Raw genomic sequence first — 12391 nt, forward strand, 5'->3', positions numbered from 1 at the left:
TAAACGTTAGTGGGGGAGGAATACCAGCACAGTTTAATTTTAATCTATGGAGAACTTTGTGAGTCCACTCTTCTTTTTCCTCTCTCTATGGCCAACGAACCTGTTCGTCTGTTTCTGGTTTTTTAAAAACACCTTCAACTCTCGCGATATTACTGGAAGGCTCCGCCGGCCCGTCATCCTTTTCGCGACGTGAAAATTGGCGGGAAAGAAGGCAGGGCCATGTCGGAAGACTCTCGCCTCGCGCAGTCGCTGCCGCCGCCGCTGCCGCCTGTGAAGGTCCTGGCCGCGCACCTGAGGCGGTGCCGCCGGGTCCCTGGCGGCCCGTGGCTGCTGGACCGGGAGGAGTACCGGCGCCCCGCTCTCGCCGTGTCGCTGGTGTGGCTTCAGGGCACGGTGCTGGCCGTGGAGGAAGGTGGCTCGACGGTGCGGCTGCGGGACGACAGCGGCCCTTTCGTGGCTCAGGGCGTGGAGAAGATCCCCAAGGGGCGGCCTTGCCTCAGCGCCGGGAAGTACGTGATGGTGATGGGCCTGGTGGTGTCTTGCAGCCCAGAGCCCACCATCCGAGCTGTGAAGATGACGGACCTTTCAGGCAACCCCCTGCACAGGGACATGTGGCAGCTGGAAGTGGAGGATTTGCATAGGCACGTTTTGTGATGGGAACAGTTTGTCAAAACTGCTTCTCAAAAGAACCCTGGAGGCTGAAGAAGCACCTTTGGAATTTTTTAATTTTTTTTTATTTTGCTAAATAAGGTTCCTCTTGAACTTCCTTTAGGAGAACTTGGATTAACCAGCGGAATTTGACCTTGATTCATTTGCTGCAGGTGTGACAGAGCAATGGCGATGGAAATGCTTGCATCCCAACCCCCTTTTTGTCGCTGATTCCCAATTAGTCAACTTGGGTCAAGTAACGTTAGCTTATCCAGTGGAGAATGCAGTTGTCACTGCTACGATAAAACATCCACAGTCAAGAATCTGGTTGCAGAACTTTGGGCTCTTCTTTCGGCCTGCACTTTCTCTGTATTACAACGCATCTAATGTTGAGTTGCCGATTTCACTACCAGTTGCAGTCCAGACATCTGACTTCAACTGTAACTCCTTGAACTGAACTGCTGCATGAAGTCCATGCTGCTTTAAAATACTGTTTCCTCTGCCCCAGGACATATTTGGACTAATGGAGTTTCTGGACAGCTATACACATCTGGCTTCAGGGAGACACTTGCAAGATGGACGAAAGTTACAATAAAAACCTGAGCTATTATCATCTTGATCATCTATGCTGACCATTTTCTGACAGGGGTCAGTGGGGTTCTTAATGGCTCGTGTTTCATGGAATTCAGCATCACAGCTTATGCATAATTGATGTGCCTTGTTTTGGAACTTGCCTTGTTTACTAATGTGTGACTATTGTGAGGTGTGGAGGTAGCTATTAAATAATCCACAATCTATTCCTGATTTTGAGGTAGCACTTTTTCCAAATAAAAAGAATGCAGGGTAGTTGCTGATGCATGCTGCTCTGGGGCATATTGTGTTTCAGCATAGAAGCACATACTAAGCACACATAGTATTTCTACATTGTCCAAATATTAAAGAATCATCTCTTGCCAACTACAGTGGTAGCTCGGGTTACATACGCTTCAGGTTACATATGCTTCAGGTTACAGATTCCGCTAACCCAGAAATAGTGCTTCAGGTTAAGAACTTTGCTTCAGGATGAGAACAGAAATTGTGCTCCGGCGGCGCAGCAACAGCAGGAGGCCCCATTAGCTAAAGTGGTGCTTCAGGTTAAGAACAGTTTCAGGTTAAGAACGGACCTCCGGAATGAATTAAGTACTTAACCCGAGGTACCACTGTACTGGATTTAGTTATGCATAGTCCCTCTGGTTTGCTGCGACTCAACAGCATATCATGGAATCGAGTTTCCTTTCACAAAACAAAAATGTTTATATTAACAGGTTTGGAATTGCTGAGTACTATTAACATACAAAGTGGTGGTCAGAGGATACTAACTCAATTTTCTGCAGATTCAATTTCCCAGTTATAGGTTGCACGTGCGTATTTCTAGATATATACTTGGGTTAAAAAAAGAAGAATTCTGGAATAACTCAGTCACAGCATGAGCACTGAATAGTATGGAACAGAAATACAAGTTTTCCAATAAAGGTATACTCAAAATAGAGGACATGAAATCTAGTTGCATAGTATTCAAAAGCGTAATCTCTAGGAGATGCAGCTATGCTGTAGTCCAAAGAGATGTGTATAGATTAACTTTTTAGTGCAACCTTTAACTAACAGTTCACCGTGTATTATCACTATTATTCTGAGCAGACTGCAGAAAGAGAAGCATGAAACCCTGGCCAAGGCAATCACACTGAATGTATTTAAGTTCATGCAGTAGGTTTCTTTTAAAATGCTCAACTGCTGTGTAATTTAAGGTGGAACTTTATAATGTGCGTGTTTCTCAAATATAACTTTGAATATGGAAGAAATATAATACAAAAAATCCAATTTGTCATTTTCTATAAAACCTCTTACAATTTTGGGTTGCTGAAGGCGCTTATTTTCTCATGCATCCTTGTTTTTGCAGCCCAGTGCTGTTAATCATTCTTAGGTTTTTCAAAGGACAGCGTAGTGTCTACAGAGTATGTTACATATTTTTAAAAATAAATAAATAAATGGCCCAGGACGAGAAAGTCCACTTCAGTCTGCTCTTTACACTGAAGCTCCTAGCTCTTGCAGCAGAGATGCAGAGGCGGGAAACGGGAGCGGGGAAAGGGTTGCGTATATTGTGCAGCAAAGCTTTTCCAGGATGCGAACGCAGCACGTCCCTGGAAACCGGACATATGACAAAAGTCCCCCGTCTCCACGCGATGCCCTTCTGCCCGCCTAAGTATTTGCTCTTTCTATCCTCTAAGCCCGGAGCGGATCCGGGAAGGAAGGCTCTGTGGGCAGGGATAGGCAGATAGGGTGGGAGTGCCTAAGGGTAGCCGCGCCCACCTTCCCGCAGACCCTCCTCTCGCGCGGCGAGGATTTAGGAGGCGGCAGCGGCGGTGGCCTCTGGGTGAGAATTTGCCCTGCTGGGCTTTGGGGGGCGTGGGCGAGGCTGCTCTCGCGGTCTTTGCTCGAGGTGTGTATTCCCTGGGAAATAATAGCTTACGAGAGGTGGGGAGCCGGTTCGATTTTGGGGTGGGGTCTTCATTCAGGCCCTGCGGTGGGTGAGCGGGGTGAATGGGATGTATTGCGGTGCTGGAGGAGGCGAGGTCGCGATGGGTTGATTCTGGGAAGGAGCTTCATCTCTCGGGGGTTCGCCCTTAGGGGGTGGTCTCCATCCTCTTGTAGGTTACCTGCTCAGGGCGCATGTGTTTTGACACTGGTATCTATGGGGAAATTATGGTGGGAAGCTTGCACTGTAAGTGGCTGTATAGACACTAGGGGTTGACCCTGAGGTTATATGTGCAGAGAAGCCAGTTGTTATACTAGCGAGGCAGGGAACTGAAGAGAGCCTAGTATTGTGAGCAGGGATTGGCCATTGGGTATTTGAAAGCTGCACACCATAGTGCTCTAGACAAGGGAAATGTAGTCTGAAGAGGAAGGAGATGAGTGTATGTCACTGTAGAAGGCTTATGATGAATACATGGGCAACATGCTTTCCTTTGGGGTAACTCTCCTAGGTACATCTATTTATATGTACTATGGTTCATATGTCTTTTTTGCAGTGCATTAAGCATATCCTTCTGTTATGTGACTGGCAGAGGAATGAATGTTTTTTTCTTGTTTTTTAATGTACCTCTTCAGTCACACTAGATTACCCTGGGCTGGTATGCCAAGTTCCTTGGTTGCATTTGTATGTGGCATTTTTCTTTCACTGATTAACACTTAGAAATAATTCATCTTGGCAGGGAAAGGGTGGGGAATGACACACAATACATGGTATTCTGGTGCAGAAAAGCTGTGAGTTAGACACGATCTCTCCCCCCCCAATCCCCCCCTTCCTGGAACACAGTGGTGAAATTGGAACCTTTACTCGCTAGTTATTTGGCAGGATGTAGCAGCAATCAGTTTCTAAGAAGACATATGTAGCATGCCTGATGAAGATCCTGCTAGGTGATCCTCATGTTTTGTGTTATGCTTATTTTAAAAGCTTGCCTTGGCAGTTGTGTCAATATGTAAATGTCATGATTGGGGTGGGGTGGGGCAGGGAGAGCCCTTATGTGGAATAAAAAAGATAAAGGGACCCCTGACCATTAGGTCCAGTCGTGACCGACTCTGGGGTTGCGGCGCTCATCTCGCTTTATTGGCTGAGGGAGCAGGCGTACAGCTTCCGGGTCATGTGGCGAACCAGAGCAGCGTACAGAAACGCTGTTTACCTTCCTGCCAGAGCAGTACCTATTTATCTACTTGCACTTTGACGTGCTTTCGAACTGCTAGGTTGGCAGGAGCAGGGACCGAGCAACGGGCGCTCAACCCATCGCAGGGATTCGAACCACCGACCTTCTGATCGGCAAGTCCTAGGCTCTGGTTTAACCCACAACGCCACCCGCATCTCATTTATGTGGAATAGTAGCCTATTAATCCTGTGTAGAATTGGGCATGCTTAACTGCATAGGATCAGGCTATTGATGAGCAGACCATTCTGCTCACTTTTTGATTTACAGAGCTTCTGCCAGCAGTGGAAGAGGTTGTGGCTTTCCTTTTCTCCCCACAACCTGAATACAATGAATAATTCATATTAGCCCGAGAGGCCATAAAGTATGGATCTCATAGCATATGGGGTCAATACCAATGTACAGTTGAGTCCCCAGGCTCAGAGCATAAAAGGCCACAAGCATAATAAGAGACATAGTCTCTCCTTTCTACCTAGTATAATTCGATTTTTGTGTAGTCATGTCCCATGTGTAGTTACAGTGGTACCTCAGGTTAAGTATTTAATTCATTCTGGAGGTCCGTACTTAACCTGAAACTGTTCTTAACCTGAAGCACCACTTTAGCTAATGGGGCCTCTTGCTGCTGCCGCGCTGCCAGAGCCCGATTTCTGTTCTTATCCTGAAGCAAAGTTCTTAACCTGAAGCACTATTTCTGGGTTAGCGGAGTATGTAACCTGAAGCGTATGTAACCTGAGGTACAGCTGTATTTCTTCCTTCTCCAAACTTCTATGTTTAAATAACACGGTAACTGAGGTGTTTCAATGCATTCAGGATATTACCAATGAAGTTTATTTTATTTAATATTTTATTAATTGAATTTATATTGCCTATACCCGGGGGTCTCAGGGTGGTTCACAAAATAAAAAGTTACAGCAACGTATGTCTAACAAGCTAATAGTCTTTTGGTCATGCATGCATTCTCTTGGAAGGCAGTTCCCTTTGGAAAGGGGAACAAAACCACTGGGAGCCATTCTCTCCTATTCATGCAGTACATAACATTCTACAGTAAGTATAGATTTGGCACTAGGAATCGGAATGGTTCTTCCGTTGTCCATATACTTGAAATAATAACTTCTAAGTAAGCTATTATTTAAAATAAGTCTTAAAGTACAGTTGATGGTGGAGAAGGTGTTAAAAGACACAGTTGCTCTTCCTGTTACTAAGACATGCACAAAAAAATCCCACTAGGGAAGTAGTTTGAAGGGGTGATGTGTCAGGAAGGAAGGTTTTAAAAACAAGCATGACTAGCCTGCGCCAAAAGTACAGTGTAAAATTGGGTAGATATAAAACCATGCTTGCTAGTATGTTAAAGGGAAAAGGCTGGCAGCAAAGTCCTTTGAGTTTAGGTGATGGTTTAAAAAAGGTTTTTCAGCAAGGAGCAATGCAAAGTTGCAAGAGGATTTCAGTTGAGGTGGAACCACAGCTGCAACATAGTTGTTGATGATGACAGGGCTGTAGCATGTGGCGTGTAGATTTGGAACATCAGAGAACCTGCTTACGCTGAGCAGAGGAGTTAGGCCCCTAGGAATGCACCTGTAAATACCAGGGCTGGGCTGAGGCTTTAGCACAGATTAGTCTTTGACGTACACGTTATAGGAGTTCGTCTCTCGCTTTGCACACAGGCCAGTAATCAGGAGATCAAATGAGATGGTGGTTTGGTGAGTAGGAGATGAGCAAAGGCTTTTGACTCGGAAGACCAAGAAGTGGTACTGTATACTTAAGCAATCCCCAATTAACTTTTAAGTAGAGGAAGGGTGTTGGTGGTTTTAAGAGTTGGGAATGAAGTTAAGGAAAAGGCCAAGACCAGCTGAGGTACAGGACAGGAGTTGGACAGAGATTGCTGCGCACACACACAAGTGCACGATTCCAGGACAACTTGTCCAGTGAATGTTCTAGGTGGGAGGAAGCTTCCTCATACTTTCTGCCAAGATTACAGTGGTTTTTGGAGGTTTGAGCCACCAGGCAGAAGCAAGCAAACAAGCAGTTAGGAAACATCACAGAGATCTCACAGGAGCAGGAGTCAAGAATCCAGCAGTGGTTGAACTGGTGAACTGGAAGCAATAGATAGCCAGACTCAACAGGAGGCAAAGAGTAGAGATAGTCTGGATGAGGTGGGGTGCTGTGTTCCATTAAAGTTAGCAAACCAGGCATTCAAAGTTGTTTTCAAGCTGAGGATGTCAGAAAGACTGTCACCAGTATTGTGGTTGTAATATTGGTGGCTGTTTAATAGTTGCATGAGCACCTAATTGTGGAATAGCACCTTACAGAAAAATGGAACGCTGGTTTATATCCCTGGGTAGTTTTGAAAATAAAAGTATGTGAGTTTTGTTGCTGTGGACAGTTTAAGGCAGTGTTTTTAAAGTTTGTACTTTCATAAAACCTTCTCCAAATCTATGTGCCTTTGGGTATCTGCCCAGAACCCCTGTGTATTGGGAAGGGTGTTTCACCCCAGAACACATTCATTTGGTGGTAACTGGTCAGACTTCTTGGGCCTTGCCATCATCCTGAGTGAAGGAGAAATCACCCCAACCTTCTTTACAGCTGCACATTTCAGGGCAAGATTGGTAATGATGCATAAGCCAACTTTGTAAAGAATCTTAATGTCCTAGAAAGCCCTGATAAGCGTCCAGGAAGCTCCAGGATTTCATAGAACACAGCTTGAAAACCACGGTGCTGAAGTGATGTGGAAGGTTTGTCAAGTGGTAGGTAAGCTGATGGCACTGCTTGGACCAGATAATGAGAGCTGAGCTGGGGAGAAGTGCTGTGCTGATCTTCTTGCGTAAGAGCTCAGGCCTGACCTAACAAGGAAGTTTACTTAGCAGAGCAAAAGTTGATAACGTTCCTTCCTTAAAACATGATTTAATCAGCTTCCAGTGAGCTCATTCTTTTAAAGGACTTACTCATTTCTTTGAGTCATTTATTTGTACATGATTCTGGGCTGTGAGGTGCACGTTCACTGCAGTGCCAGAGCACTGTAGCTGGTCTAGAATATGTTATGTTTTGTAAATGGGTGATTGAGAAGCTATTGTGCTCAGCTCCTCAGGGTGTGCTCCTAAGAAGCAGAAATCCCTTGGGGGAATATTCTTCTCAAGAGGCTTGTCTGGTATGCCTCAAAAGGACTCTTGGATATCTGCTTGCTTGCTTGCTTGCTTGCTTGCTTATTTATTTATTTATTTGATCTTCTGCCCAATGGTTATAAGAGAACTCTCTTAGAGATGCTCTAAGATAGGCATGTCCAAAGTCCATTTGGGGGTCCTCATCTGGCCCTGTGGCCGGTTTCATCCAGCCCGTGTGGCAGTTTATTTATTGGGGTCAAATCCTTAATAAAGCTCAACAAGTTCAATCCTCAGCAACTTTGATCAGCCCTCATGCATGTTCACTTCATCAAATCTGCCCCTCTTTAGTAATAATAGTAGTAATAATAATAATAATAATAATAATTTATTATTTATACCCCACTCATCTGCCTGGGTTTCCCCAGCCACTCAGGGCGGCTTCCAACTGAATATTAAAAACAATACAACATCAGACATTAAAAACTTCCCTAAACAGGGCTGCCTTCAGTTGTCTTTTAAAGGTAAAATAGTTGATTATTGCCTTGACATCTGCTGGGAGGGCGTTCCACAGGGCAGGCGCCACTACCGAGAAGGCCCTCTGCCTGGTTCCCTGTAACCTCTCTTCTCGCAGTGAGAGAACTGCCAGAAGGCCCTAGGCGTTGGACCTCAGTGTCCGGGCTGAACGATGGGGGTGGAGACGCTCCTTCAGGTATACAGGACCGAGGCTGTTTAGGGCTTTAAAGGTCAGCACCAACACTTTGAATTGTGCTCAGAAACGTTTGGGCACCCCTTCTCTAAGAGGTCTGTAGATTATCTTGAGAGAGATTGTCCATGTTTAAACTTCCTCTGGAGTGAATAACCACCAGTTATTGTGCACCAGAGATAATATATATATATATGCAAGGTTTCTTTCATCCTTTACTTCACAAAGTACATTATAATCTGTGTTCAGTCTTGCAACCACCCTTGTGAAGTAGGTAACTTCTGATCCCATTTTACAGGTGACACTGTACAATGAGTTGTAGCTGCTGTGATCGATGCCAGCGGAAGCACAGTCCTTTGCACGGCTTTGGCACTCTCTTGGGCAAGAGAGGTGAGTAGTGCTTACTCATGCTGCTGTTTCCAGAAAACCTCCCCTAAGTTGTGTGGTGCATAGTATTAAAGGGGTGGTGGTGGATCTGGACCACTGTACTAAAGCCACTGTACTAAAGCCAGTGTGGAGACTGAGCTACAATTCAGTCTCTGGTTCTAATTTCATCCCAGTCACAAACTCACTAGGAGACCCATCTCCCCATCTGCAGCATGGGAATAGCAAGGCTGTCCTACCTTGCAGGGTCGTTGCAAGGGTTACCGCAAGATAATGTATGTCAAGTGCATTGCTGAGCACCCATAAAGTGCTGCGTAAATACTAATTGAAATTCTGCAGCTGTTTCTTCCCTTGCAACAATACAGTTACACTTTGCAAATAGCAATAGTCAATATTTGGATTTGCCCCGTCAGAAACTTGATTAGCTGAGGGCAGGGACTGAAGGCGTGTAGGGGTTAGGATCTTCCAGATACCGTCCCAGATGGGAGTGCCCATTGTTTTAACAGTTCCTGGGAAGTAAGACTAGCCGCCCCCACCAAGAAATATAGTCTCCTCCTTGGCACTGATGCTTTCCATTGTCGTGTTTTCTCTCCTTCCCTCCCTTTTTTTTTTGTTTGCCTTGCAAATATAGCAAAGTACTTTGTGAATTCAGAAACAGTGCCTACTTGAAAGAGATGAAATTGCCATGGTTGCCCCTTGTTTTAGTAATGTCTTTGGCTGCAATCCTAAACCCACTTACATGGGAATAAGCCCCATTGAATTCAGTAGCACTTATTTCTGAGTAGATATGGTTAGAATTGAATAGTTAGTTGGATTACTGTAATTCCTTATATGTGAAGCTGATTTTGGGGGGGAGGAAAAAGTCTTGGGAAACTTGAATGATCCAGCCGTAATATAGCTAGTCCTTAAACATCTACACTAGCTTCTGGTGTATATGGGATGTAATTCAAAGTGCTGTTTTTGACCTTTAAAGTTCAAAGCACATTGGTGTCAGGATATCTAGAAGACCATTTTCTTCTGTATGAACCTACCTGTTAGCTGAGGTCTTCATATTGGGCCCTTCCCATCTTTGAAGGTCAGGCAGCTATCTATTGAGGAGCAGGGCTTTTTTGTGGTGGTGCTATATCTATGGAATATCTTCCCAAATGAGCTCTTCTTTGGTGCCTTACTTATTGGCAACAGGTTAAAAACTGTTTTATCCTCTCATTGTTATGGGCAGTCATACTTTGCCCTTTTTTGCTATGATTTTACTGGTTGCTTTCCACTGCTGCTTCTTTTGTTTAGTCTTTTGTGCATTTGCTGTTTATAAGCTACCTGGATTTCATCGTGTTTTAAATTGTATCCCTTGGATGCCTGGAAAGCCATTTGCTGAAAATGCAGGATATAAATATTTGTGTGGTTTTTTTTAAGGAAACAAATAACTAAAGAAGGAAGTGTATTGCATACTTGAGTTTTAGGTTCTTCATTTTCTTGCACGTGATGTTAGAGGAAGCACCGACTATGCTTTCGTTGCAGTTACAGTAAGAACTCAAAAGTTCTTGTATGTAACCTGTTAAGTCCCCCTCCCCTCACAACCAGCAATGAAGCCAGGCATCCCAGTTCCTGCTGCATCCATCTTTTGATACGGGACCATTCTTCCGCACACTTGGCTTGTAGCAAAACTCTTAATCAAATACAGCTCCCTCTTCTGAATATGCCTTTCGATTCCATGGCAGCTCTTGGGACCTCTGCACTGCTGCAGTAATTTCTATTGTGTAATTTTAATGGTATGGCCACACTCCTTCGTCTTGAATAGAGAAATGCAAAATAAATTGGTTTGCAATATTAATTCTTTGTGTGCGATTGAATCTTCTGCTTATACCCATCTGCCCCCGTGCTTTTCACAGTCCTTTTTATCTTTTCTCTTACTGTTCTTTGTTTCTGTGCTAATTTTGTAATGGGGAAATTTCAAGAAGAGCTGTGCATATCTATATTTCCCATTTCCCATCCCCCCCCCTTCTGACTTTCCCATAGTTGGCTGGGGCATTGCATAAATCTTCAGTGCTTTGCTGCAGGGAGCATGCTGCCTTGCATGCCTTTCAAACATTACTGGGTTCTTGTAACTGTGCCAAGTCTTCAATAAGAAATCCATCCTCCCAGCCAGACCATTCCCAAAAGCCATTCCTCTTTCTGATAAAGAAGAAACGTGCAGCCGGAGCAAGTGAGCAGCCCTGCCAACAGGATCTTCGGCTGTTTGTTCAAAAGGGATGGGCCTTAGAAGAAAGCAGCCAACTGTTTCTGCTGGCCCAGGCACTTCTTTGCTGATGAGAAGGCCTGGGGGTTATCCAGTTGCTGCCTGCCTCCAGGGGCATTGCCCATGAAAGTAGCCAGTAGCTGACTGGAAGTACGCTGTGGGCTGCAGCGCAGGTGTTCAGCAGTAGCAGCAGCAGCTGAGTGTGGGAGGAAATTAATAGGGCATGAGCAATTATTATTTTTTAAGGCAGCTGGGATTTTATTTCACCGCACATGATTGCATCACAGGTGGGGGAGAGCACTGAAGGGCCAGCTTCACAAATTGCTTGCTGTTTCCAAACATGAGGAACTGGACTCTCCAAACCTGAAATTTCTGCAGTACGTGATTTAAAACAGGAATTGTTTTAGAGCGTGATGCCACAGCACTAATCTCCTGTCTGCACCAAGGCCTTGCATCATGTTTACTTGGGAATATGCCCCAAGAAGTGTCTGTCCTCAGAGCCTGCAATGTAGGCATGCTCTGCGCATTACTTGGAGCAGTGCGGTCGCTTCCATGTTACTCTGGGGTTCCTCCTACACAGTTCAGGTGAACTGTGTGCCACTTACATTGTTGACATGCTGTGCACCTCCCAAAAGAGAATACAGTGGTACCTCAGGTTAAGAACTTAATTCGTTCCGGAGGTCCGTTCTTAACCTGAAACTGTTCTTAACCTGAGGTACCACTTTAGCTAATGGGGCCTCCCGCTGCCGCCTGCCACCAGAGCACGATTTCTGTTCCCATCTTGAAGCAAAGTTCTTAACCCGAGGTAATATTTCTGGGTTAGTGGAGTCTGTAACCTGAAGCATATGTAACCTGAAGCGTATGTAACCCGAGGTACCACTGTACCATACTTTTCCATGTATAAGATGCCTCCATGTATGTGATGACCCCTATTTATTTGAACCCAAAATTAAGAAAACAAAACCCTAAACCAGAAGTGAAAATTTGGATGAGCGGTGGCAGCAAGTTGTTGATCTTTTTTTGGGCGATCACCCTCAAAGTTTCCAGCATGAGGTGCGCATGCAGTGCTGCTCCGTGGTGCAGAATCAAAGGCAGCAGTTGGGGCACCGCATGTGGCAGCTGCTGCTGCAGGGAAGCGAGGGGAAGGAGGCTCCCAAGCAGAATACCAAGGAAGAGCCAGGGGAGGGCAGCGCCCACTGTGGGCCAGGCTAGGCCGTCAAGCAAACTGAGCTGAGGAAGGTGGTGAGTGGGCTGGGGGCAGGGTGGGAGTTTGAGAGGGGAAGCGGAAAAAGAGGAAAGAGCAAGGAGAGGCAGCTGTGATATTAATGCTGCATTCTTATTTTTAGATTTTGATTCATGTGGAAATTGTTTTCCACTTGGTTGTGTATTTTTTAGATGTGGTTTATTTATTGTTTATGACTTTTTAAAATTATGTAAATCTTGTCATGTTGTAAGTCGGCTTGAGCATTGTTTTTAACTATGGAAAGGCAGCATACAAATAAAATGATGATGAGGAGGCAGTTTGCAGTGGCAGCTGCTCTCGCTCCGGTGGTCGAGCCAGCGAGCGCTTCAGGAGGCAGCAGGAGGAACTGCC

General features: G+C 45.1%; 2 protein-coding genes across 8 annotated transcripts in view; both read left to right on the forward strand.

The window, feature by feature from the left end:
• The first annotated feature begins 209 nt into the window (after positions 1 to 209).
• On the forward strand, positions 210 to 1445 carry RMI2 (RecQ mediated genome instability 2). Its single transcript, XM_080994133.1, has one exon. It carries the CDS (start codon positions 220 to 222, stop codon positions 652 to 654), a length of 435 nt encoding a protein of 144 aa, XP_080850259.1. The 5' UTR covers positions 210 to 219; the 3' UTR covers positions 655 to 1445.
• Positions 1446 to 2945: 1500 nt separating this feature from the next.
• Positions 2946 to 12391, forward strand: part of TBC1D16 (TBC1 domain family member 16) — a 57723-nt gene continuing 48277 nt past the window's right edge. For 4 of the 7 annotated variants that reach the window (XM_080993694.1, XM_080993697.1, XM_080993698.1 and 1 more), the window contains exons 1-2: positions 2977 to 3124; positions 8479 to 8570. The gene's annotated coding sequence lies outside the window, so the exon portion shown is untranslated. Of the gene's footprint in view, positions 3125 to 3189; positions 3209 to 8478; positions 8571 to 12391 lie in introns of those variants that run through there. The other 3 variants (XM_080993695.1, XR_013982419.1, XM_080993696.1) reach the window with 3 other exon arrangements.

This window comes from Podarcis pityusensis (genome assembly GCF_964106645.2).
Source record: "Podarcis pityusensis genome assembly, chromosome: 2".
NCBI lineage: Eukaryota > Metazoa > Chordata > Lepidosauria > Squamata > Lacertidae > Podarcis > Podarcis pityusensis.